General features: G+C 47.9%; 1 protein-coding gene across 5 annotated transcripts; it reads right to left on the bottom strand.

The window, feature by feature from the left end:
* Positions 1-15: 15 nt before the first annotated feature.
* Positions 16-27,905, bottom strand: LOC105188649 (sphingomyelin phosphodiesterase). Of its 5 annotated transcripts, XM_025302260.1 has the most exons (11): positions 27,490-27,905; positions 25,037-25,118; positions 12,924-13,027; positions 11,264-11,478; positions 8,020-8,316; positions 7,037-7,429; positions 6,066-6,238; positions 5,278-5,640; positions 4,260-4,637; positions 3,681-3,866; positions 16-643 (listed from the first exon to the last, which is right to left on the bottom strand). In XM_025302260.1, the coding sequence occupies exons 3-11, from the start codon at positions 12,997-12,999 to the stop codon at positions 574-576; spliced, it is 2,151 nt and encodes a 716-aa protein (XP_025158045.1). In that variant the 5' UTR covers positions 13,000-13,027; positions 25,037-25,118; positions 27,490-27,905; the 3' UTR covers positions 16-573. The 5 variants fall into 5 exon arrangements, 4 of the variants coding, with proteins under 4 accessions (XP_025158045.1, XP_011148523.1, XP_025158046.1 ...); XR_003113482.1 differs by lacking the exons at positions 25,037-25,118; positions 27,490-27,905 and adding an exon at positions 13,193-13,284 and having other exon boundaries at positions 1,560-3,866; XM_011150221.3 differs by lacking the exon at positions 25,037-25,118.

The following is a 27,905-nucleotide window of genomic DNA, read 5'->3' as shown; positions in this document are numbered from 1 at the left end:
TTCCTCGTCGACCCGTTCGATTACAATAATCACTTGTATTTACATATCTTACACAATGTGCGCGTTACATTGGAGAAAATACAAAGGCGCTTTGTAGTCGCCACGAGGAAAACACGCGAATAGAAGTTTTCAATGATGATACGATATATCGCCATGTGTCCTTGTCTTTATTCGAATATTTTCTCAGATCCTTATATACGCACCCGAGATATACTTGATCAAAAATAAAGAGTTATTGATTACGCTTATTGATTAGGACAACCGGTAAAAAAGGCGGATAAATTGGAACGAATATCTTTGTCCAGCCTCTTAATATCTAATCTTAACTCACACGTTTCTCAAAGACGTTAGGGTCCTCAGTCTCCCTTTGTTTCGAGCGAGATTCCGCGCGTTAGATTCTACGAGTCGCGAATACGCGGCAATCAGTTGCGACGAACGCGATCGTCGTCGGTCGTCAACGGCATTGAGGCTCGCATGTCTACGAACGCTACGACACGTCACGAGCATTTTAATAATTTAACATCACAAGTTGAGTCACACATTTGCACTCGACGGCATAGTCGTTTCCATGTTCTAACCCAGTCCTAGGACGTACTTTGGTAGATTGTACGCGAACCTAGGGATGGCCATCACCACCGACATCCTGCAAATCCGAGAAGATTCAGTTACGATGACTTTCTTAGAAGTTTCCACAAGTACTGTTATCTTAGCTGCCACGTGTTTATCGGACCATAAAAAAAGAAAAGTATAATGACAAAACTCTTGCGTCATGTTCAACGAGCGAAAATAAAGAACAGATTTTATCGCACAAAACGCTTCCTTCATTTTCGTGAACCGCGGAAGATGCAACAGTCGGTTGCGACAAATAAACTTTTTATGCCTCTACTTAGATAACGATGGGCAAAACAGAAGTTTTAACGTAATAGCTGATAAGCAGTAAAGCGATTACTAGTCACCCATACAGGTTATTATACTTATCGCTACAATTTGGCAACTAAGATGGTATCTCATTTGAACCGGCCACATAAATTGTATTGTTCATTAATTTTAATGTCGTTTCACTTTTTTAACCGCGATTTTTTTCTTACACTGATTCAGATTGCTTGCATAAGTCGACTTGTACCAATCAATTATTTCATGAAATAATTCGAAAATTTCTTCGCGGATACTTTTGGTGTATTATATTACTGCGGAATTATCATATAACCGGAATAATCATATTATATTATCATATAATATTTATTAATGTTATGTAAATTATATAAATTATATTTATGTATATATGTATACTATAACTATATCAACTATATATCTGTATAAATGTTATGTAAATTGTTATACAGCTTATATTTAAGCGCATTTAAAAGTAATACGCCCAGTTTTTAGACTTTGTGATTTTTAGATTCAATGTTAAACGACTCGTGTTTTCGTCCGAGTTTGACGGAAAAAGACCGTTTGTCCTGCGTCTTTAACAATCGTAACCCGCGAACATTTATTGCGGCTGATTCAAATGCGCGTGTAATAAAGTCAGCTGACAAATTTGCACTTTTGCTACTTACTACAGTACACGTTGTGCGACGATAGAAATCTCAACCACCGTGTTACGCTCCGCCACCAAACAAGGTTACCAATTACAGAGACTTTGTCTATGCACATACAAATTTTGGCGCCTTCCAGCAAGGTGAAACCACATCTAAAACGTCGCTCCTCGTTGATTCGTGAGGTAGGAAAAAGCTCGAAAACTGCACTCGCGTGCAACGTATCGTGAAACAACGGCGATTGCAGTCGATTGCTGATTACAACGTGCTAGTCGCTTCCCAAACAGCACAAAATCTCCAGAGGATATCCTGAGGACGTCTTGAGGACGTTCTTAGGATGTATGGACGTCCTCAGGATGTCTTCGGGATGTCCTTTGGAGATCTGTGCTGCATGGGTTATCGGCCGAAGCTTAGCGTTAAAAATTATTTATAACGTAAACGTGCGCGTCATGTTGGTGAATTGAGAGGCCCGACACCGTTCTCTTTTGTTTGCTATTTTTTATTGAAAAAGTTCTGTTAGGAAAGAACGTATTTACAGGCGTACATGTGTATGTGTGTGCGTTTGTGTAAACATATAAAGCATGCATTATCCGATCGCGATAAGAGGTGTGATCGTGTGTTAAAAAAATTCATAACGCTTTATTCGTGACGCGCGCATTTTTCGCGTTGTCCGCGCATTGGAAGCTAATCAGAACGCGACATGTTTCGCGAAGAAACCTCTGAAACACACGAATCGAACAGCTTCTTCATTATTGATCATCGTTAGTGCTCTGGATTTCTGTCTCTCCCTCTCTCTCTTTCTCTTTCTCTCTCTTTTTATGTTTTTCATGCAGGTGTTACGTAATCACTCGCACACATGCAATATATATGAAGCGATACATCAATAGATGTCTAGGAACTACTAAATGCAGTTTGGTCGACATTCGCTTGTTAGAAATTTTTGGGCTAAATACAGAGCTTAGAGTAAAATCAACATTTACACGTTATCAAGTCTACGTCTTCCTACAGTCTTAAAATTTAAGCCTACATAGTATATCAGTTAATAAATTGTAAACAGAGAAGGAAAACACATATTTTTGGCTCATATTAGTCTAGTGAGAAAATTGGAAGATAGATTGTTATATCTAACGCAAGAAACCAGTGAAGGAGAAAAATGCACGGTTAACACATAGTTTTTAAAATTTCTCGCAACGACCGCTCACGTGATCGAATATATTCGCAGAGATCTACGAATAATTTCGCTTAAGAGAATCGTAATTACTTTTCTGATAAGGCACGAGTGATTCGCAATTTTTCATATAATATTTACTATTGTTATTAATATTGCTTCGTTAACATTGGTCGAAATAGCTGAAAATAAGATAATCAAATCCATGCCTTTGTGATCGCTCAGTTTCCAACGCAAAGACATGTTACCTTGAATGCAAACTAAACAATGAAACAATAATTCTACTATGGAATAACAATTAACTTTTATCGAATAAAAATAACTCAATAACTTCGTCGCAGAGGATTGGAGGATTGGCGGAAACTAAATCACATGTGCGTTCATTTTACATTACAAAAATATAGCTATATCACCACATGGGATGCTAATCATCAAATGATGAGCGTACGTTATCGACACATTGGTAATGAGCAAATTAACAACCGACATTAATAACTAATGTATCAATACAACGATATGTACTGATCGATCAGTCTGTATATCTACTTGTGACCCGTTATCTCAATAATTTCTACAGATTGTTAATGTTTCTTCTGTAGATCCTCTTGTCTCGCAATCAAGCGGGGTTATTTGCATCTAGTACTAATTACATTCGCGATTACAAGGATCCAGACGACTCTTACGACTATTACAGACTATACATATAATCATCAATTTCCGTTGTTAGACTCAGGAAGCTTGAGTAGTTTCGCGTTATCATAATAGCGTCCACCACCTTTCGCGTGCATTCCAAAGAGATTATCGCGAATATAAATGTTACTAATGGAGAAGCGTGCACATCAAACAGATCCGCCGACTGTGCACGCTACGACCGCGCGATCGTCCGTTCCATTCACCTATCCACCCGGAGTTAGTCAACTTCGTTAGTCTCAGTGTTGCCGGAGTAAAGCTGGTACCACAGATCCTTTACGTACGATAATGCGAGGCCCTTGTAGATCCACGCACGCCAACCCGTTCTCGTCTCGACGTCGATCCGCGATTCCAGGCTCTGGCAGAGAGCCTTTCGGTCGTGACTCCTTCCACTCCGCAGGTCGCACAGCAGCCTCTTACGACATTCGTCGTTACACGTTGGTCGCACCGGGGAGTTCTTGTAATAATGCCTACGAAAATTAGAAGCAAATGCGTCGAGGAAATAACTCACCGCTTGCCTTTTCCTCCTAAAACCGCAGAGCAACGCCTTTTTTTACATTCAAATCATGGTGAAACGATGAGTCTTTATGATAATGAAGATTGTAACCGCGCGATCCTTCGCAAGATTATAAACTACGTTCGAAGGACGCAACGTCCCATTTGCCTCTCCTTTCTAAATCTGCGACGAACAATGTTTCTTTTCTACATATGTCCTCTATTTACTTTACGCTATTTTAAATCAAATTAATTAATTAAAAACAACATTTAATCGTCGCGAGTAATACATTCGCGTCGCGAGGATCCTAATCGCGATATCTCGCAAAGTGATGACCTCGCGCGAGGCAATTGTCAAAGTGTATTACTTGTAATAGAGGTCGAAGAGGGCCGGCTCATTGGTCATCTTGTCGATCAGGGAGTCCCAGTCCTTCGGCAAGAGCGACGCCATTTGATAGGCCTGCCGCGCGCTGTACATCTTGTGCCAGATCGGGTAATCGTACAGATTCGCTTCCTTGAGATTCATGACCCAGGTCTCATGGTCGACGACCATTCTCGTGGTTTTCGGATGATCGCCGTCTACGTAGTATATCCTGTAGCCAGGATTGAGATCGTAGTAGGGCGAGACCGAGGGCCCGACGTAGGCAATGCTGAGCGCTCTACCCAAGTCCGACGTGTCGTAAAATAGCTGAAACTCGTCGTAATGCGTGTGCCCGAAGAACTGGGTCACGATGGTCGATTCGTAACTAAATGGAAGCAGAGGAGAGACATTAATCGCATCGTTCTGCTTGCCGTTAACACGTTAACCGCCATGGTGGTCGCATCGCCGCGTCTTCACGGTTTCACGTGTAAAACGTGCCAATCGTGTGCAACGAATTAAATGTACAAGTGATCTTAGTGATTCGAACTTGACTCGAGCATTGAAGTAATCAGTCGAAATCAGCACGGCAGCCAACGAGTTAGACAGTAGATTGCATTTTCATTATCTTGACAGTTTTGACAGCGGCAGACAGCAAGTCAATCCTCTGTCAAGTTTCTTTTTCCTTCAGTAGGAATGATCGAGATACGTGACAGCGACGAGTGCTATGAATATTCCAACACAAAAGTATTGAAAAATGTTTTGACAGAGGACTGACGGAGTCCTGTCTATCACTGTCTAGGGGGACAGTAAAAATCCAGCTTTAGGTTCAGTCTACCATGTAGCAAGACTTTGGTCTTTTGTTCCAAACTCGAAACTATTACGTGACTTCTAGGAAAATGTGTTTTTTATCTTATTGTCAGATTACGTCACAGTTTTGGTTTTAAAGCAAAGAGCGGAAGACTCGCTTTATTGCAGACTTTACGAACTAACACGACGTGGACTTGCGGTTTTGATCGACTACCAACCGGTTGATGATGTGGTAGTAGTTCCTCGACCAGACTTTGAGACAGTCCGAGTGGCCGGGCGGAATATGACCGATTATGTGCACCTTCTCGCCGTTGATCTCGGCGCCCTGCAACTCGTACACGAGCCACTGCAGCTCGCTGACCGGATCGGTGCTGTTGATCAGCAGCCACCAGTTCTTGTTGTTGCAGTAATTCATGTTGACCGAGAGAATCCTGAAGCCCGGTCGCACCAGGACCGAGTAAAACGCCCCGCGGCGGACGGTGTGCGAGACACCGGCCGGCAGCCAGCGTCTCCAGTGTTTGTCGAGCTCGTCATACAGCCACGAGATGCTGTTCTCTTCGGGCACGAAGGGCGGTGGGAAGCTGAAATGAGCAGTCCTTCAGTCTTTCGTCTTCGATGAGGAGACTTAATCGAGAGACGTCGAACATGGAGTTGGAGCTTTTTATAGTAACAGAATGTCGTTATGCATTTGTGTCAACGTTATTCAATGCTCGTCATGTCGCACGTTTATTCATGAAGAGTTGAGATTGCAATTGTGTCTTGAACTTTTCAATATTCAGCCGTGATCGACTGGAAAATGCTCGACGATCGTTTTCATCACGCATTGTCTTATCTCTCTTGCATTATCAAGAGATACTGCTGTGCTCTACCGAATCGGCTTCAGGACGTACAGATATATTTCGAGAGTCAATTCCTACCTGAAATGATTCCCTCCTTTCTCCCGGAAAAGTGAAAGTTGCGGCGCCGAGATGAAATGCAAGCGTGCGCGTATGAACTACGGACGTACCTGTTAACCGGCGCGCTCTCGTGATTTCCCAAGGCCGGAAATATCGGTATGCCTGGAAACATCTCCACCATCTGCGCGACCGTGTCACGCAAAATCTTCAGGTTCTCCTCCCGCGTCTGATTCCACACGTCGTGCGGCGGCAAGTCCCCGGTCCAGAGGATGTAATCGATATCCTGAGCATTTCACGCGCAGTCACAAGATATATACCAATGGAATATTCAGAATGTTCAGTTGTTCTAACTCCTTTGTTATAAATCCTCCTTTGTTATTATAAACTTCGTTATAAACTGCTAATTAAGAGCAAGCGGGAGATCTCTAAAGGCTCGTCTACAATAACTGTAAGAGTAAGGCTGTAAGGCTGTAAAGTAAGCTGTCAACGAATGAAAATATTTCATTTCGTGTCTTGCAACCTTACAGCCTTACTCTTACAGCTAATGTAGACGAGCCTTAAAGTGGAACTTTGACTTTTTCGTTGGAACTTTTTCGTGACGTACGAAGAAAGAAAAATAAACGAGATCGTTAGTAAATCTATGAAAAAAATGGAGAAACTTCTTCGCTTCTTTCATATATATAGTCTTCTTGTATAGTGATGAATTAATCACTCCCTTTCATAATAATAATTAAATAGGAAGAACCGGTACGTGTCGTTAGATTCTTTCCGATCGGCTTTCCGAGCTGGATATTTGCTATAGAAAAACAGTTCCACCGTCGCCATCTCGTTTCCTCCTCTCTCATTTAGCTAGCGCGTTTTAATCAGTGAAGTCTATAATCAGTAAAGTCTGAAGTGAGCCTTCAAGAAGACGAGTATATGCTCCTGGGATCGCTATCTTCATAAGCAAAATGCTGAAGGTAGATAGCCTAACTTATCAGTCCATCTATCAGTCTTCTTCGAGGTTCTCAAACTCCCATGTGTGTTATAATTTAATACATCACATTTCAGTCGCGCTCGATCGACGAACTGTGCTACTCACCGAGTGCGTATCGGCGATATGCTTCAGCATGTGGTCGATCGTCCTCTTCGGCGTGTCGCACTTTCTGTAATCGCCCCATCGACCCGCCGCCGCCGAGGCGGTCAACGCCGCGCCGTTCGTCAATCGGCAGCAGAGGGGCTCGTTGCACTCCGCGTTCGCGCCCTCCTGATAATACGGGTCGTAGTGCGTGTCGGAGATATGCAACACCTTGAAAGTCGGCGCGGCCTCCTGAGGCGGTATGGGCGGCTTGATCGGCGGTTTCTTGACCGGCGGGAAGGCCACCTCCCACTCATGGAGCGGATTGAACGCGTCGTCGCAGGCGTCACCGATCACGAAACTGCAGATCTGAGCCGGGCCCATGCTCACTTGCTTCAGCACGTATATCACCTCCACCTGCGGCATGAATATCGGTCTAACGGACGCGCACGACCCGGGAGAGCTGTTCTTTCATTTCTGATAAAAAAGTAGTCGCGACTGCGAGACGGTTCTCGTTTCTTCGGTCGTGCGAAAATGACGCGAGCGACCTGCGACGCAATTCTTTAACTCGTTATTGGAGTTAACGACAGTTTCGTTACCGTTGCGCAGTTTTTCTACGGTATACAAAAGAGTTAAAGAATCGCACCACTGGCGGGTTTTTGGTTGTTAGTTTGAAAAGGCAACACTATCTCAGGACAGGGAGCGCGAGTCTCTCAGAAACGATCAAATCCATTTCTGACAAATTCCTCAATTTTTTATTTATTCCATATTTTTCCGCTCATTTCTCGTAGTTATCCGTATATTTAGTTATTTCTTATTTTCTCAATTTGTAAAAGTTCACACCATGAGCTGTGACGTTAAAATTAAAAATTTTGCGAAATTTCACGAAAATTTACGCAAAGTGCAGTTTTGATCAGGTTGATCTAAATTAATCTCGGTAATCACCGTTTCCTCGCCCTGAAAGGGACGAGGTAGATCAGAAACTCAGAATATGCGATGCGAATTACCCCGAAGAGTAGAGTGACGCCGTGGCAGACCCGAGCGCTCTGTATGTTGAGCGACACGCAGAACTGATAGATGCTGGCCATGATCTCCTCGTCGCTTTTGCCGGCCTTTATGTAATGCTGTAGCAGGCCGGCGCCGACCTTGCACGCGGTGCAAGATACCTTGGACATCACGGAGGTCTCGACCTCCATCATCACTTGCCTCAGGTCCAGCAGCTTGAGAGCCTTGTCCACGAAGCCGGACAAGTGACCACTCGGCTGTACCGTCTCCATGTCCCACAGCATCCGCGAGTAATTCAGCTGCAAGCAAGACCACGCGCGATCGCGAAATCGCGACGTGAGGGAGCGATCGATCATCGAGATGATCCCAACCGGACACGAGCAATTGTTGTCAAACGTAGCGAATTGTTTAATTAATTGGACATAATCAATCGTTAATTCATTGCGATCCCGTCGCTGGGAAACCTTAACTGCTCGTCACTTGTACCGGCTTCTTCGGTGACGGGTCGCCCTGAGCGCTTCCTTCAAAAGCGGTTTCACCTTCTCTTCTCAGTCCCACACGGAGCAGCAGCCCCCCGGCGATCCTGAATTGTCGTATCACGAGTGTGTGTTTGAATACACACGCGCGGAGATAATTTGTTCCACACGGCGGGTGTTCGTGAAGTCCGATGCAAGAAGCGACAGCGACAAGCGTCGTTGCGCACGGTTAGCTGCGCGTGTGTAATTCCGCGCGTCCTCAGCCGCCGTGGCTTTTGCGAGTTTTAGCAGCAGCCTCGATGGCGGCAGTATCAGCTCATAAATATCCATTTCATCGCCGGTAATTAGTCCGGCTACGCCGCTGAAAATCAGTTGAGCGCGCGAGTCTAACGTGCCGTAACTCGCCGATTCGCGAATTCTCGTCACGTCGCTTTCCATAACTTTCCTCCCGGGCGACTCGACCGGGCGATCGAAAATCGACCGCGCGGCTTTCCGCGAGATCCGTGTCCGCCAGCGATTTCTTTTACGCAAGCGATGACGAACGGTATCGATGATCGGCGCGACTTTCGCGGGCGAAAGTCATTGACACCGTGTATTACGCGTACGCGTGTAAACGAGGCGAATAGAGGCAGGATAGAGGGTACATACTTGCATTCGCGGCGAGACACGTCGGTCGCCACGGTGAAAGTATTTTGGCACTGAAAGTGAGAGCCGGCGACAAGTCGCGTCTCGTCGGGCAAAGACGCACGGGAACTTGAGGAAGGAGAAGAAGGACGACGAGAAGGCGGAGGGAAGGTGGAGGGAAAAGGAACGATGCTTTCCACTTAGCGCGACGCGAGCAGCATCCTACATAGAAAAAATAATTCCATCGATGTAATTGTCCCTTGCGTGGGAAAAGACAGAGGAAAAAGGAAGATTTGTGCAGGAACAGAAAGATTCCTGCGGGAGGACCTCTGCAATCAGTCTGCAATGTCTGTCTCTTTTAATTCTCTTCTAATTGAGAACGAATTGAGATTTTCCGTGTATCTTCCTCACTCATCGAGTGTGCAGCGAAGACGGAGCGACGCTGCCGAAGAAAAGAAAGAACACCACGGGAGAATCTTGTGAAAGGACCATCGGAATCGCGATTGACGCGGCTACGTTCTCGCAGGCGCGATTAGGATATCCTGGCAGCCGCGACGATACGCTGCACGGTGAAACGGCGGGGTCCCATATGGGAAAGTGATTTCTCGCACACGCTCGTCGATTTCGCAGGCGTGCGCATATTGTTCGCGCTTGATTTGGAGAGTCGCGCCTAATCTCCTCGCGAGGCGGAACGATAACACACGGATATATATCGCAGACGGCAGATGAAAGCGCGCCGGGGAACGCCGTTAGAAAGGCCCATCAACGGAGAAAAGCGTCGGGTCGCGCTTGCAATTATATTACTTAATTACACGATTCATCGGGGATTTTTTATTAACCAAGCCGTATTGATGAGCGCTCGACTAAAGCGACTCCGGAGGAAGAGAGAGAAAGAAAGAGGAACACGTGTAGGGCGTGGGGCTGATGGGGGGAGTAGCCGAACATGGAGGCAAGAGTGAAAATGCATCGATTTTGTGTCATTACAAGGCGAAACGAGCGCCGACGGACGTAGAAAGTTTCTTTACGGTCTTCCCTCGTTTCACGGTCGCCGCCGATTCTTCCGATCTAGCCCGGTGACGATCCCCCCGCTGGCGGAGGGGGAAGCGTTTCGTCGCACGGCTATCTGTTTACGGAAGGCGAGACGGCTTCAATCGGCCGGCAGATGCTACTTTTCCTATTAATCGAGTGTGTCGAATGTACTTTCAACGGTCTGATTGCGTCCGGCGCGTAACCACCACTGTCACGCGAAGTAGAAACAGACAGAACTATGTGCGCCCGTCGCGTGTACATCGCCGGTACATTGTCAGCTCCCGAACTTGCGCAATGTACGCGTCGAGGAGCTGCAAGTAATCTGAATGCCTCTCCTCTTAAGACCTCCGGATCTCGGATCTCGGCGTCTGCTCGAATTCATTTTTGGGATTCAGAGAATTATCGAGGGATTAACAAGAGAGGTATGAGTAGCCGTCGCGCGATCATCACGAATTTTTCAAAATCGGATGTCGACATGTTAGATAACGGGAGACTGTTGCCAGGCAACGTCTCGAGATCACATTTCGACGGCGTAATTAGCGCGTTCTTTCTTTCGCGTTTTCTAAAAGCCCAGGCGGTGAGACATCAGCAACATGCCATGCTATTGCCATAAATTTTTACGTCATCTTCCGCGGGAAGAAAAAAATGAGACAAATAAAAGGCACTGTTTACTGCGTCGCTGGTCGGTGAAAGTTTTCAATTGATAACGAAGCAAGAGTCTTGTGCAATCGGCGACTTACGCACGACCGGACCTCCGGAGGAGCGTCCTCGTGCGACCTCGTTTGTCTTGAGCGTCGCACGTGCTCGAGAGAGACACCGATCGGCATGGACCATTTTCGGGATCCATTTGCGATCTATCCGTGCGATCCCGAAATCTCGCGGATTCAAGCCAGGAGTGCTTCAAACGCGCAAACGGGACCCAAAGTCTTCCTGATCTTTTCCCCGGTGGTTTTCGCTTTACATTAATTTTACGTTTCTTTGATTTTACGTTAATTTTGTTTCTTTCAGTTTTACATTAATTTTAGTTCTTCCTATTTTTCATGCTAACGAACACGAAATTACCGGACAGCCAATCACAGTTTAGATCAACTTAGGGACCGTAGATTCTTTTTCTCACCCGTGCCATCTGATCCGAACTCGTGCCGTTAACCACGTAGGTCTCCGTAGCCGCGGTCGGCGGAAGTTCCCTGTATCTCTCGTTGAACGGCAGCAACGCCACGTCCATCCTCTCGGCCGCCCGCGCCTTCGCCGCGATCCACTCGTCGGCCAACGCGGTCCAGTTGGTCGACGCTATCTCCGCTTCCCGTCTCATCCTGTACCGAATGGGATTTCCTACGAGATGCGAAACAGGAGTTATCTGACTGATAATGAACCGAGGAGGCGAGCGACGAGACACGCCAACGCCGTCGCCGTGGCCGGAAAATGCGAGAGCGTCGCCCCTCGTCGTCGTTGCGGCGAGTCCTTCGCTCTGCGCGGACTCGCGGATTCATGAGTGCCGCGAGGCTGATTCCGCGATTCGCGGAAAACGCTTGTTTTCGCCGCTGCGACCGTTTTTGTGCCGGAGGAAAACGACGAGTCACGCGAAGAAGCGAGCTTTACGACGCGAATAATAGCGAATTCGCGCGAATGCAATCTGCGATCGTTCATATTTCTCTTTAGGTATGCACACTCGGAGCACACAACGTGCGTGTTTTCGTTGTATCAAGATGCATGAATATTAAATTTGGATTTCTTGGTTATTGTTCGTCGTAAAATTACCATTTTCTCTTCTAATCAGTATTTAATTATTGTTGAATTATATATTCACATTCTCCTAATTCCTACGCCGACAACTTTGATCTGTAAATGCGACGTCTCAGAATGCGTTCGCAGGAAGCGACTCGGGATTTTCTCGGGAGAGAGCGCGAATTTCGAGAATGAAATCACGCGCGACTCGCGCGGCACGGGACAAATATCCCGTGCGACGAAATGAGACGAGAGGTTTCTTCCATGCTCTCTTCCGAATCGTTCGGGCGACGATGTTGAACTTTCTAGCGAAATAAAAAACAAATGGGCGATCGCCGACGGCGCGGCTCACCGGACCGTTTCGTACGGGTGGAAATGTTTATTTTTCACGCCGCGATTAATCGCGATTCGCCGATCGCGCACTTTCGTGGAAAAGATCGTATCGATAAAGTATGCCGATCTTTCCCGTGAAGGCGTCTCACGGGCTACCCGCGGCACCCGGCGTCAGTCCCGCCTGAAAACCTACAATTTCTCCGTTACGCTCGAAATGGCCCGCTAAAACCTCGCGTTTTCAAGGGAAGTCACATAATTTCCCGCGGACATAATCGATCGAGTCGCATGCAAATCCCAAAGTACTTTCTCGGTAAAAAGAGGTTACGAGGCTGCGCGCCGAGTCGCGCTCTGTTTTGCGACTTAAATCGCCGACGTAATCGACGTTTGATCGATCGAAATTCGCGCGAGCCTGTGAAAAAGGAAAACAAGAATTCAGGCTCATCACGTTGCGTCGTAATCCTGTCAACCTCTCGCGTTTTCATTACGCAAGCCGCCATTTATCCCGATAGCAGATCGTTGTGGCTTTTGTTACGCAGTTCGTTCCGCGTTTCGCGTGTCTCTCGGTATTCCGGTCGATTAACGAGAACGAGCGCCGCGGGTGTTAGCGTCGCTCCCGCGAAAAGAATTATATCGTTACGGAGGGTTTCGGAGAGAAACTCCGGACTCAGGTCGGTCCACGTAACGAAACGGTCCACGTAGCGAGGTGTGTGCATACGTACCGGCAATCACCCATATCGAAGTGCTCAGGTACAACAGGAGGAGGCAACTCGACGATATCCTGTCTTGACTTGGCATGCTATTTCCTACTCTTTGGTATCGTTGCCTGCAATCACAGAGGGAAAGCAATGGATATTGGATATCACAATTGTAATTCTGACAGTCAGTCCAATTATATAATCCTCACGTTAAGATATATCGCCGCGCAAGTGTCGCTCAAACATAACAAGCGCTAATTATGTCGGGAGATCCTCATTTAATATAAACTCACATCGGTGGGCAAGATTTCGCGCGGAAGGTAGACCTGAGAAGGACGCAACTTGCCTCTCTTGCCGCACAGTTTATCGACGATACTTTGAAAATGCGACTGTAAAGACGAAGGCGAGAAATTGGTAATTACTCAGGGAATTTTCTTTTTTCGTAAATTGTAACAATTGCACGATATGTATCACTCGCTCGCGTGACATGATCCACGTGAACCTACCTACATTAAAATTTCGACGATTTATCTCACCGAATGGAAGGCGCCGCGCGGCGCGCCAGTGATTTTTGTTAACGTTACTGCGCCCTTTGCCAACAATAGTAGCAAAGTCGATGCCGAGGCAAAGGAAACGAGCCTCGATCGCGAATCCCCGAGCGCGCTCGCTACGCGTGAAAATGTCCACTGCGAGGTTGCGCAGCGGTTGAAAAGTGCGATTAATAGCCGCGCGGGTTCTTGCGAAAGGCGCGGCATGCGTGCGATTTCGACGAGGAGGAGGGGGAAAGGAGGGAGAATCTGCATTCGGCGAAGCGTAACTTGCACTTTCCTCGGCGCGAACGAGACGTCGAAAATAGCGGCTCCGGCGCGCGCGAGGAAGCAGGAAACGGCGCGGGTTTTCGCGGTCGCGCGAAAGCGTCTTGTCCGTCGCGACGCGCGGCTTTTCCTGTCGCGCGCGCCGCGAAAACGAGCGGCGATTTATTCCCGCCCGAACGGTGTCACTGTTACAGCACTCGGAACTTTTGGGCATACCGGAGCTCGTCCGTTATACTGTTGCCCGGCAATAAGTGGGTCAGCAACGGAGGCACGAAGGCACGTCGCGTCGCCGCCCGTCCCGCGAACGCGTCCTTCGAACGCGTAAGAAATAACGACGATCCTCGCTAGATCGGCTAGACATCGACGACGACACGACGAACCCGTCGTGCGACACGGAGAAGTTAACGGAACTGCGCGTAAAAATTCGCCTGAATTATCGCGTCGGATTTCAGAATATAGCGGATAACGGAAACCCACAGAGCGAGCGAGCGATTTTGGATATTTTTCTGGCTCGCTGGAGCACGGAATCTTCACTTCTCGCTCTCGCCTTTGGCTTTAAACACGTTTGCTACATTCACGTTATTTTTTATTTATCTATCTATTTATTTATTTATTTATTTATTTTTTATTTATTCTCAGCGAAACTGAACAGAATCGTCGGCGATAGCATTTGTATTTTCCATTGACATTCCGTTCGTTCCGTCTCCGCTCCGATGAGCGCGCTCGGAACAGGCAGGGCGAGAAGAACAAGAAACGAAAGCGGTTAAATATTTAAACATTTCCCACGAGGGCCTCGATTGGCAAATAGCGCCGGGCAATTTGGCAAATGGAACGTGATACGCAGCGAGGGATTCGTCGCGAGCGGGTCACGCGATTTCGCGAATCACCGATTTCATTGTTACTCGGCACTGAAAGATCGAGCGCTGAAAGCGGCCGAAACGGAAATGAGTTACACAGCCGCGACGGACGTTCGGAATGAATGAATTACGCTGGATGAATTACACCACGGTCGGCGCACACGCACGTGCGTGTCAAGGCCACACTCATGCAGCGCGTCTTGGGACGCAATGCTCTGGCGCAATGCCAGGAGCAGCATCCGCGATTCTCCGCGCGACTGTTCTCTCGCGGAGAAGCCCGACCTCTCGTCTTAAAGGAGAAAATGAAGAAGGCAGCAATTGAAGAAGCGCGCTTTAACGTAAGGCGACGTGCGTGCAGCATTCACGAGCAGCGTCGTCGCGAGGATGACCATGCGGGACTTCTTCGTGCGTTTCTCGTTGTAATATCTCTCGTTGCGCTCGCTCGTGCGATTCCAAGCATGATTAGCAGCTTCGATCGTTTTCAGCTGTGTTACTTCCTCAGCGAGAAAGTCAGAGATGTGGATCAAAGTTCGCGGCGGCGTTTTAAGGCATCGAGAGCTACGTGCGTGTCGCTACGCCAATTAAATTTCACGGCTAATTATTGAACCCCGTCGCGGGGTCGCAGTGGGTCAGTGGGATCGGTTTCGGCGAAAGTCGCGCGAAACTTCCGCTGTATCCGCGACGCGGTGCGACTCGAACTTCCGGATATCTTCTGGCTTGTTTATCGGCGTTCTCTCCATTCCTGGCTCCATCGCCTCGACGGTCGCCTATTGCGAACTCACGTCGGAGACATCGAAGTTGATGTTAAAATAACAGATCTTAGGCACGAACTTGGGCGGCTCATTAAACACACGAAGCGTTTTCCTCTTCGACGAGTGTACATTCTCGCTCCCAAGGGATTCCCAAGACAAAGTGAAACCACAGGTTTTCAGCAGCGACGGCCGACTGGCCGTCTTCGCGGATCGAAGCGCTTGTAACGTTAATTCAAGCGATCTCCTCTTGTTTTCGTCTAATTAATTGTCGAGAGAAACGCGCGTCTGATTGCGTCCGCGAGCGTTGTTGCGATGATACCACTGTACTTATTTATCCTCCCATCAGCAAGCTGAATTTTGACAAGAAAGACATCTCAAGTTTCTCCCTCGGCACGCCGGTGATCCGCGCGGAAATCGTTCTCGAATTTCCGTCTGCGCTCTCAAATTGCCGCGTCGACGCAGTGCGACCGAGGTGCGAGCAGAACACCGGCCAAGTAGAATACGCGGCTGACCGTTATCTGACCCACCGCGAGGGCCCCACGAAAGAAGACTCACTTAAGCTCATTGCGCACGAATTTACGCGAGTGCAACGTACGAGCATCGCGAGCGGCGCGCAGCGTCTAGCGAGGATTACGAGCGATAAAACGGCCACCGAACGTCGCGTCGCGCCTCCACCATATATTTCCACGTGGCCCTCCACTTGTCGCCACGCTCGTCGAGACGTCGTCGCGCGATTCGGCTCGCAACGCGGATATTGCGTTTTTTCGCGACACGCGTGAATTCGCTTCGGATTGTCAGACGCTAATTAAAACCTCCGTCCTGCTCGCGAGTTAGAAACGAAATTTCTCCGCGCCAACCGCGCACCCGCGCGCGACTGACTGCGGAACCGGTTCGCCGAGGAAATCTGTCGACGAACCGTTGTTTTTCGAGCGCGAGCAGAGAGGATATTTTTAGTCCGTGCGCCGGTCTTCTCTCGACCGGCGACGAAGAACGCTTGGTGACTCAAATTTTCAGTGCAAGTTCTCAAGATATTCGAGCGGCAAACAGATGCATCTCGTGCAAGATAACTCGATTGTTAAAGAAACGAAGGACATCTTATCAGGATGCACGTGTCGATCCCCCCGAGAAGCAAAGTTGCTCATGCGTCGTACGCGTCGTACTTGAAGTACGAAATTTATGGTCGACCTCAGCGGTGAAGAGCGGTGAAGAGACTTCCGTTCTTTTAATCGGCGATGAAACGCACTTTTTTCCCTTCCACGTATCCTGCGAGAGAGCGAAGAGCCTACTCATCCGCGTGACTCCTCAAACTTTCGCGGCACCCTCCGCCTGCTTCCGGCGAGTCGCGCGCGTTACTTCCTCAAAACCGACGCGACAAGAGCCGGCGATTAATGTTGTTGATAGGCGCGCGCGAGCGCTTCCTACATCTCTTTCTCAATGCTAATGATCGCGGATATGCGACCTTCTCCCGCTCAATGTTACGCCGAACGAAAGTCACTATCACCACCGCGATACATGAGCGCGACCGCGCGCGCGCGAGAGAGAGAGAGAGAGAGAGAGAGGGACGCGACGCGCGTAACAAGTTTACGATTTGTTCCCGCACGAATGGCACTCGTACGAGAATCAGGTAAAAAAGGAAGGAAGGACCAAAAACAAATACATCGGCGCGATATGAATGGCCGCGCGCGCGCGCGCGTGGATAATTTACAGCGCGTGAAACTGGCGCTGTGCCACATATGCCGTGCGGCTCTCCTCGATCGGAGGATGAAAGTCGGCGGAGGGTATCGGAGGAATTCGTCGGGGCAGCTTGTATCGTGTCGAGTCCGACAGCTGCGAGATGCGAGGAAGGAGATATCCTTTTGAGGTAAAAGCCGTTCGGCTGGTTGATACAGACGGGAGGTTACGGAAATAACTCGCCTCGGATTCTGAACGCGCGCTCTCGCGGATTTTCAGCAGAGCGAAGACCGCGCGAGGACTCGGGGGAAACCTCCTTCCGTCGGGCTCATGATATCTCCAAGATATCGGACAGATCGTCGGATCGGACGGAGAAGCTGCGAAGCAGCTTTGTAACCTGAAAGAACGCAGGAAGAAGAGTCGCTCGGATGGAAAGAAGACGGAGGGGAAAAAAATCGAAAACGCGGCTCGCTCATCTCCGTCGCGGCCGTCACCACTTTCTGCGACTTTCCAAATCGAAATATTCGCACGGTGACATCACTGGTCCACTTTCGTCACTCCGCGCGGCCGATTATGCGCGTAACGCACGCGGCTCGCGTGCTCACGAAGCTGCGCGATTTCTCGCGAGCGCGTCCATCTCCTTTATATCTTTCCCGAGTGCGTGATATCCCGGCGCGGTGCGACACGGCTGATCCACTTTCGTCATCATCAGCTGGCCGGCGCTCGCCGGCTGTGATTTTCCATTTACAAAGTTCCAGTTTTCGCGGCCGACTCGGGAAATGGGACTTTCCGCGCCTGTGTGCTCGCGGCGCTCGCGTCCGCTTCTTCACTTTCCACCGGGGATCATTGTGCGCCGCGGCGGCCGCGTGATTAGAGGGATCCACTTTCGTCCATTGGTGCTTAAGGTCGCCGCCGGCGTAATTTACGGAGTCTTTACGGAGCCCCGTAATCCATCGGCCGGAATTTCAGGAAGCGTTGCCGCCGCTCGTTTCTTTCTTCTGTTTTCTAATGATGCGAGATCGAGACACTTCGCCGGCCCGAGTAATAATAATAACCTGAGTTAATTGCGTTTGAGGAAATTGCATAGGTTTCTCGGATCGTTCTTATCGCGACGTAGTAATAATTTTTGTGAATTATATTATTATATTTTCTCTGCTTCTCGCGGCAGTCATCTGGTCGTTACGGTGCTGACACTCTACGCGATATGGCGAGACAATTTATCTCGTTTAGCGACGGTAGTTTTTCCGTAGACATCGTTCTTGGCTTTCTTCAATGGTGATTCTTTTTACCTTTGCATTTAATTTCTCTCCTTACCGCGAACCGCATCGCCACGATCCGCGACCCCGCGACGTCCTTTTGTTTACGAACGCACCTTGTATGCGCTATCGAATGCTAAGTGTTAGGAAGATCACAGAAATCTAATTGGTCTTGTCACGCAACCGAAGCAATTATCAGGAGTAACGCGAGATAAATGTTGCGTGACGGGTATTCCATAGCGGTTATTTGAACATGCGTGGAATTTCCATTCAACGAATATGCATCGCTCGTGAAATTTATAATTATGCAAAGTCGGAGACTTAGATGTAATTAAGTGACGGAAACTTAGAGTGACAACTTTGACCGAGTCAAGCGCAGATTTAATAAAAAATATTTTTCTTTCCTTTTTTGATCTCTCTGATAATTTTATTTTCGACGCGCGATGAAAGATTCCATAACTGAGCGCGCGAATGTTATCGCTTTCTTACAAACACAGAAATGCACGGAAAAATATCAGTCCGAACAACTGATTTTTTATTATCCCGGAATTACTTTTTATTAGACCGGAAGACAACTCGATCGTAGAAAAGATTCCTGTAGAAGCTTTCTCTAATCAGTCGATTATTATTTTATTTATATTCATAGGAATAAAGAGCCAAATACCATCAGTTATGAATCCTCTCGCAATTTGTTCTCCTTTTCTTATGCATTCCGATTTCTTCTCCACAATTTCACGCTATCCACGAGACTGTTTCCGCCAATGTTTACTTTCGTCCGCGTATTTGCTGATGCGCGCACGATACATGGGATAATCGAGAGGTCCCGCCGCTGCAGCAATGTGAAACATTTTGCTTTCCTCTTCAGAAACACACAATCTAGCGAGACATAACACGCGACACAGCGAACATTCAGCGGAGATACCTGCGAATTTCACTAATCTATTCAGGAAAGCGGTCTACATTTCGCAAAATCGATCGGACGTGACGTCTCGCCGAGGCATTGCACGCGCCGCGAGTACCAACCGCGACGGTCTTTTCCGATCGGGGTGTCATGTCGTACAATCGATAATATCATCATCAATCGAGATTATTACTCGTACCGTGCAATTGCCCGTTTGGACATTCACGGTCCGCGGCGGCGCGTGATTTTCTCTGCGACTTTCCTCGCGACGTCTCGCGGCGGCAATTTCTTTCGCCCAAATTCGCGCGCTCTGAAAAGCTTCCTCTTCTCGCGGCGGGAGAAACCCGCGCGGAGGTGTCGTGAAGAAAAGAGGAGAAATGACTTCGTCGAAAGAATGGTGCGACGAAGAGCGAAACAAGGAGAGACTTCGGGCAGACCGTCGTCGTCGTCGTCGTCGTCCTCGTCGTTATCTTCGTCGTCATCTTCGTCGTCATCTTCGTCGTCGGCCGCGAGAAATTATGCCCCCGGGTAGAAAACGCGAGGCGCTTAATAATATATCGCGCTCACACACGCGGATTGATCGTCGGACGGCGGTCGTTGTCGCACTAATTTGCGCGAGCGCGTCCGCGACGAGCGTTAATTGACGACGGATAACGCAGCGTTTCACAAACGGCTCCACGTTCGGACGTCGGGCGCGGCTTTCGTCGCTATGATTGATTGCGTTACTCGCGATGATAGCGAGTCGCTCTCGCGCAGGAAGCGACGATGTGCGACCGATAACGCTATTATCGATTGTGACCGCGAGCTGTGCTCGGTGTCGACGCGTTCTTCGCCGCGGACATTAATTGAAGTCATCTGTCATCTTGTTCACTTTCCTTTCCTTTGTGTCTCATTACACGTAGCTCACGGATGTGCGACTCACATCTTCGTCACGACGGATTCTGTTTGGAACGGATAGAAAGAAGATACACGGGGAAAAGAAAATCGGCTCGCTGGCGGACGAAGTGACTCGATTGTAGTAGCCGAAAGGAGGGAAAACAGATTTCTAATCGGCCAAATGTTGCTTCAGCGTAAAGCGCGTCATTTCCGCGCGTTTTGTCACGCTGCTTGAATATTTCTCTGGCAGGAGCATGATACCGCTGACGTTGACTCGTTCGCTCGAAAAGCGCCGCGAGGAATGCATTGTGTTACGCAACGCCCGTCTCCGTCGTAATAGCGGTGGCCGCAATTTTCACGGTGAGTCGAGCGCAAGCCGAAATTCTCATTTGCCAAGGCCTCGATTCGACTCGAGCGAGGCGATATAACGGGAGGAAAGATTTCCACCGGCGAGAAGCCGCTTCCCCGCGTGCCGCTCGGATGAACGCACAAAGGCCTCCCCCCCCCCCCTCTCCGCTGACATTACGTTTCTCTTCCTTTCTTCCTCCGCGCTCGGACTTTCCCTTAATTTTAAAAACATCCGCGCTGTCCGGGTAATCATTGGATCATCGTGAGCCGCGAGACTTTTCGCGCATTCCCCCTTCCCCCCCGCCATAGGAAGCCGCGTTTCTGTGCGCGTGGGGCTGGGATGATTTTCTCGCGCGCGAAAACGTCCCTCGGCGACTTTCCACCGGTATCCGAATAATCACGCGCGACGAATGCGTAATCACGAGTGCTTTCATTCGCTCCTTGAAAACGCCCGCGTGATCTCTTGCATTTTCATGCGTTTAGAAAAGGCTCTCCCGATAAGACGAATCCAATGAGGAGGATAAGAGTCCGTACACGGATCTTGCAACGCAATGTAATCAAATCAAACGACGTGCGTTGGATATTCGACTTCTTACGAATGTTCTCACATGTTCTTTCGTAAGAAGTCGGGAATTTCGCTCCATTCGTGTCATCGTTCAAACGCCTTAATCCCGAGATGGTTCGTTCGATTACATTAAGATCACGGATGTGTCGACTCGCTAATTCTGTTATCACGATAAATAACTTTTTCCCTCCTCCCCCCCCTCCCCCGCCGCTCGTCAGACTAAACAGAGCAACACAAAGAAGCACGCGCACGCGAGGTTCTTTGTCCAGCCTATTTATCGAAATGTCATCGGATTGGCGTTCGTGCGGCTTCCGGTTAGTCAGAGACAATTCTATCGCGCGGTAACGGGATGACTTCCGTGTGACGGATGCAAAAAGGTGCAGCTGCCGCTGCATCGGCGAGCAATGCGTGTCACCGTTAACCTTGGTCTCGTTCCTTTCTCAATTAATGCGGCACAGGAACAGATGATCGCGCCTGTCACGATCCGATTTCCTTCGCTCGGCGTCTCAACGGACTGCGGAGCTAACGCAAAACGATGCAACGAATTCATTGTCCTGCGGCTTTGTCTGTGGAAACGCTCTCGACATTTAATTCTTGCTCGGCCGACGCGAACTCCCAACGAATGCCCCGGTGATTTCAAAGCACCGTAGAAATTTGCAGCCTTGCATAGAAAAAATTGCAAGCCAATTTGAGACGCTAATTTGTCCCCGAGCTGTAAGTTTGTAAGATAACTCTCCCGCTACGAAACAAGGCGCAGCGTGTGGGAACTTTCACGTAAACGAGCGCATTAAATGAATTTAGAGAACGATACCAGGAGCGATACGCGCGCGTGCGCCACGGCGAACGTAATATTATGTAAAAAAAAGAAACGTGCCGAGGCGTGCACGAAGCCACATCGCGACTAAGCTGCGACTTAATGTCGCGGTACTTAGTGTCGTTTGTGCCGGGCAGCGAAGTGACCGCGGCCAATAATGAGTGTTCTCGATCGAGCAGTGAAAATAAATCGGCCTGTTGACGGTGTCGTAAAATTTCCTCCGGATTAATACTGCACGGCACACACGACCGATCGGGCGGCATTATTGCTTACTTTCCACGCGCGGCATTTACTCGTTCCATTTGCTCGTTACATATGTATCGCTCGGTCGAGCGAAGAAAAGAGCTCTATGGGCCGTGAAAATTGGCGGACATTTAACGGTCACGCGAGGAGAAATGCCCGACGGTGTGTTGTTCGACAATTAAAAATCGCGGCTTTCCCAATGACACAAAAACCGAACAATCGCGGCAAATCGCGGAGATAAAAGCGAGCGATCGAACGACGGCGGCGGCGTCGGCATCGATGTTGTTGTATATAGCCGCGCGACCTTTCACTTTTCTTTCATGTCCCTCCTGTAAATTACGCGAAACTGCCCACAATGATAATCTGCGGAAAGTGGAACTTTTCGCAGCCTTGAACTCGACCGTCATGTTTTTATCGATAACATTTATGCAATGCCAATTTGGCGACGCAAACACATTTTAATAATTTATGCTGGTTATTCATGCTCCTACAGTTCGCGAGTTCGGCTTGACATGACGTCTCGTTTCGGTCCGTCCCCCGTCGAGACTCTAAATCGATATCGAATTTTTTTCTTATCTTTTTGGCATTCTGGCGGATATATCAGTGTAACAGCGTAAATAAAAATGGAAAAAGAAATAATATCGATGACAGTCTAAAAAAGGCGGACTTTTTATTGCACATATTATGCTATTGAAACAGTCCGTGCTTGCCGATAATGTTTATCCGAAGCCGAACGATACTACGTGAGAGTAGCGGAATTCACGCGGACTGGCTGTAATAAAACGGCGAAAATAACTCTATTTCCGCTCTATTTCCGAAGAAAATAGCTCAACATCCAAAATTTACGCTTTTACATGCATTCGAATGTATGATTCAATATTTGCTCACCCACTGAGGTGAATTTATGCGGAAAATTCTCGTGGATATACGTGTTGCCTTGTTTAAAAATGTAAATCAAAAGGCTTGTTGCGATAGTTCTAGTCTAAAACCGCGTCCTTCCGAGATAAGATAAAAATAAAACACCGACAAGTAATAATTATAAGTAACGATTGTAAAATTATGTTCACCGTTCAGTGGTCAGATATGTTGTTTAACGATGTCGGTCTTAAACGTTTTTGAGGAAGAGAGTGGGGTACGCACAAATTATAATTTTAAATGTTCGTCAAGCTTTTCCTGATATTCCAGGACTGACATTCAGAGATATCTCAAGGTAATTCAGAAAAGAAAAGTAGCGTACAATATAAAAATAACACGTTTCTCGGTAATTCGCTAACGGCGAGGAAGGTGAGGTGGCATTGGCAGTGGCAACGACGTTGGTAACTCGCGAAACTCTCGCTAGGAATTGTCCGATGCTTCACACGTGGTTTTGTGAACGAAGCGTTGATGTATCTCGCAGCTTCAATTATATAACGCAAAGTTCAGCGATCTCTCGCACAAAGCTTGGCAAGAGGCAGCCCAGAGTCTCGGTATCAGTCTCTGTGTGCTGTTTGTCTGTTAGTCAGAGAATAAAATTAGTTAGAGAATAAAATAAAACAAACTAGATACACGCCAGTTATTGCATTCCATATTTTTTCTCGCCCTGAGATTCAGATTGAGATTGGACCAACGCGTGTTTCACATCCACGCTCAGCACTCGGAGCCAGCGAAATCCGTTCACACACGTGGGCATTTTCGGCTCGGAAAAAGTGCACAACACTAGAAGTGTAGTTTTTCGAAGCTTCGAATACGAAGACTTCGAAGAAAAATTACACCTCTAGCTACGAATCCCTCGTTCGTCACACGAATTCGTTCATTCGCGATATTTCCGTGAGAATCCTCGATACGATTCCATTGTTCATTGTTCTCCGTCGATTATACACGATATACAAATATCCCTCGCCCGTCACAAGGGCTAATAATAATCGATCGATCCGTTGAAGTAAAATATCCTGAATTATTAGGCGGAAGTCAAGTAAATCGAAATACACGCCGTATGAATCGAGCGCGGGTCCTCGCATTATGCGTTATCCGAGAGATCCCTGAAAATTGCCTCACGCCTCACCAGTGGATTTGATCGGAAATATCTCAGGATGCGCATACAAAGCGCTTCTCTGAGGGTCTCGTTTAAGTTACCGGCGATGGCACTCGGTGACGTCACGTTAAGAGAGAGCGAGGCGTTTAAGTAGGTTACACGCCGCGGACACGATCGACTATTGGTCACAGAACATGGTCACGAACGAATCGACGTGTGTGAGTTTACTCGGGCGCCGACTCGGCCAACGAAAAAGAGGACTGGTTTATAGCTGGTCCAATTTTTAGGTCACGCGAATGCGTTAAGGTGCAAGGCACCACCGGCCATGCACCGAAGAATAACATCAGCCTTGAGCGCGCTGCGCCCGCAAACGCGGGAATCTCCCGATTTCGCTCTGTCGAATTCTCGCTGGAGCAAAGGAGGTCCCTTTTCTTTCTTTCCACTGGAATAACTTCCAGTAGCCTCGGCTGCAATTATTTTCGACATCGCCGTCTCGATTGTGGCCGTCATTTGTGGCTCGCGTGTTGAGTAGAGCTGTTACTCTTCGGCAGCTTCGAAGTTCCGAAGCTTCGAATAATTCGATGCTTCGAAGTCAACTTCGAAATTTCCAAGTTCTTTTACGCCGAAACTTTGAATATTAGTCTTCGAAGATATCTATCTCTCTTCGAAGCTGCTGCCGAAGAGTAACAGCCCTAGGCACGCACATAACGCATGCGGATCGCGTCGCACCGAAAGCGTATTAGCACGGCCAATCTTATCGGTGTCGTTGCGCAAAGTGCGGTACGTGCACTCCTGCTGAATCGAGACGTGTCGCGCGATCGTGGGAGAAAGTTTTTTTCGCAAATATGTAACGATTTCCTCGCACCGAGGAGAGCCGGTCGCCGATAATGCGGTCGAATCCTCGATCACGTCAACAGGTGGCAACACGCACGTAATTGCGTAATTGCGCATGCATAAGCAAGCATTCTCATGCGGGTCACTGTCATTGCCGATATTACGCTGCAAGATATTTATATTTTAATCTTTACTTCGTTCATTCGGATTAGTCAATACGTCCTCGACAGTCCGACGACTCGTTCGTATCCAGCGCGTATCCGTTGCCGAGCAGCGCTTGAAAAATAACGAAATCAATCACGAGACATGTGGAGATATTAAAGCTCGCTGTTGCGAGAAGAATTCAGCGACAATGACAATCGCGCGTGGAGAAAATGCTTGAGATTTTGTCGGGAGAGGTGGACAAAGACGGAGATACATTCCTTGACGGAGAAACCGAACTGTACAAAGGAGATTCTGCATGCGGTGTTGCGCGCGTGATATAACGTGGTCAGAGATAGAGTTTCCTGATTCCTGAATTTCTCCGTTTCGAATTCCAGTACACGCGCACAGCGGACGCGACGTATATCCAATATGTATAAGGATTTGTCTTGGATACGTCGCACGCGTACACACCCATATCCGCGTTGTTTCCTAACACTCCGTGCGAAATTCTGCCGATACGCGGAGAAGAGATAGCGAGAGAGTAGAGACGTTCGTTATTGCTTCATTGTGAGGGAGATCACGCGTGTGTTTATATCGGACAGATTCTACCGCAGACTTGAGATGAATCTCGTAGATCGAGTAAGTTTGCTTGCCGATAAGATCGACCGAATGTAAACACACTAGCCGATGATAATCGAAGTACTGCGAAAAATGGAAGAAATGGTGGAAAATTTGCATTTAATTAAATTATTTATAATAACTTAATATTATAACGAGTAGTATTATTGTAATACGATAACGCTTTTAATAATTTAATTAATGGAATATTAACGTCTGGTGTTTAATGTTTACGCTGAGCCAGCGAATATAGCAAATTCATGTGGAGATTTTAATTCTCATAGGTCGATGGAATTTGCTGAATTCGATGAAACTGGACGGATGTAAACATTGTTGGTTGATAACGCGATCTAGATACCGCAGAAAGAGAAAAAGGGAAAAGCGGCGCGAGTTTTCCACTGAACGTTCGGTGAAATTATCGTGTTCGGTGTTCAATATTTATGTCGACCCATGCATGTCGAAGCAAATTCGTACATTCGATCGATGGCAAACGTCTCGAAGATCGAACTGTTTTTCTCTGTTACGTTCTTTTCCACGGAGCTCTGCCGAGTAGAAAAGAGGAGACGCGAAAGAAACACGAGGCGACTCTCACGCGGTAACACGTGCCGATGCCGAGACAAAGTCGCGTGCAAGTTGCAAATTCAGACAAGACCGTCAGTCCGCTAGAGACAATGCTGTATGCAGCAATTATTAACTGTAATTGCGACATATATATTATACGACAGGTGCAAGTGTGTGTGCATCGCAGCGCGTAACGCACGCAAGCTCTTCATTTACCGCTGTGTATTTTATTTTTGTTCCCTCGCCTGAAGGAAGAACATTCAACGATCTCGTGGTGGAGATTTCATTCGTCCGATAATAACGAATCTATTATGATTTCGACACTCGCTCTTTTGCCCGCTGAAATGGATCGTTTTTAAGTCTGATCTACAATGTGCTTTCTGCTTCCCATTTTTTCATCTTTTTCTAGCTTGGAATATGAGGTTTAAGTCTAGAAGAGATAAGGAAAAAGAAACAGAAAACAAAAAGTATGTAGTAGATAAGGCTTTATCGTAAACTATTCTAAATGTCTCAAGTGCCACGTGCGCGAATTCGACGATAGCGTTTCGGGAGGGGGGGGGGAGGGTTCCGTTCGTCGATCGTTTACAATCGATTCATTTTGATTTCATGAGCGAATCTCGTTGAGACGAAGTTCAAAATAGCCGGCGGGTAATACGAGATTGATTGAATAACAATTGCTATCCGTCGCGACATGTCGTTGGTGAAACCGAGCCGGGATTGACGTGGGTGGGTGCGTTTTAAGTTTCATTATGCATTTATCGATGAATCACTCGCTCAGTCTTATCAACTGATATCACGATAACGTACGACTGACAACGCCAGCATTGTTTACTTTAAGGAGCGCTATTATTGCTGCAATCGTCTCAGAGGCAACGTCCGCACGTCATCTTTGTTTACGACGAAACGACGACGTCAGATCGATTATGCAGATTCTAGACAAAACACAGCTTTACGTTATCGCGTATCATTTGTATCGCGTGATCACTCCGCTCTAAAAAAGCGGCGTTTTTTTTCTGAATGAGGCGAGAGAAATGAGATGAGAGTGAGAGAAAGAGAGGAAAATCCTCGTTAGGAATTGAATTGACACACTGTGCGCACTGTGTCCGAACACGCGCAGCCGCGCCGGCGAGCAAAGAGCAGCTGTATCTACTGAAGTCACGGTTCCGATACGCGGAATGCAATTGGACACAGCGCGTGCACATCCGGCGTCCGCCATCCTCTCGTCGAGATTAAGAACCGCGAGACCGAGGATCGACCGATCGATCGATCAATGCTCTTGCGCTCGCCGTCGCGAGTCCCACACGCGAGAAGATAAGATACTCACGAATCTCGAAGTGCAGTATAACGAGTGCGCTGGGCCGTAAAAAGTGCGCGCTGTGCTTGGCTGACGTTCAAACGCTGACGTGAAAACGGAACGCATCTACCGACAGAGAGGAAGAAGGAGAGGAGCAGGTGTGTGTGTGAGAGAGAGAGAGAGAGAGAGAGAAAGAGAGAAAGAGAAGACGCGCTGACACGACTCGTCCGCCGAAGATTATTAATCCCGTGACATTGCGGTGGGTCCGCTCCTCGTCGTTTCACGTTCGCGTCACGGAGATCATGCGAGACGAAAGTTGCACGGCGCGATACATGCGATGTACGCGCTGATCACAGAATATATATTCTCTTTCTCGCTGGTGCGTCCACCGCGTACAAACCGTACCTTTCGCGCCGACCGCACGGCGTAAACTGAATGCAGCCGCA

This window comes from Harpegnathos saltator, unplaced genomic scaffold, assembly GCF_003227715.2.
Source record: "Harpegnathos saltator strain DR-91 unplaced genomic scaffold, Hsal_v8.6 scaffold480, whole genome shotgun sequence".
In the NCBI taxonomy this organism is placed as follows: Eukaryota; Metazoa; Arthropoda; class Insecta; order Hymenoptera; family Formicidae; genus Harpegnathos; species Harpegnathos saltator.
Note: the sequence above shows the minus strand (reverse complement) of the source record. Positions and strands in the feature narration are given on the sequence as shown.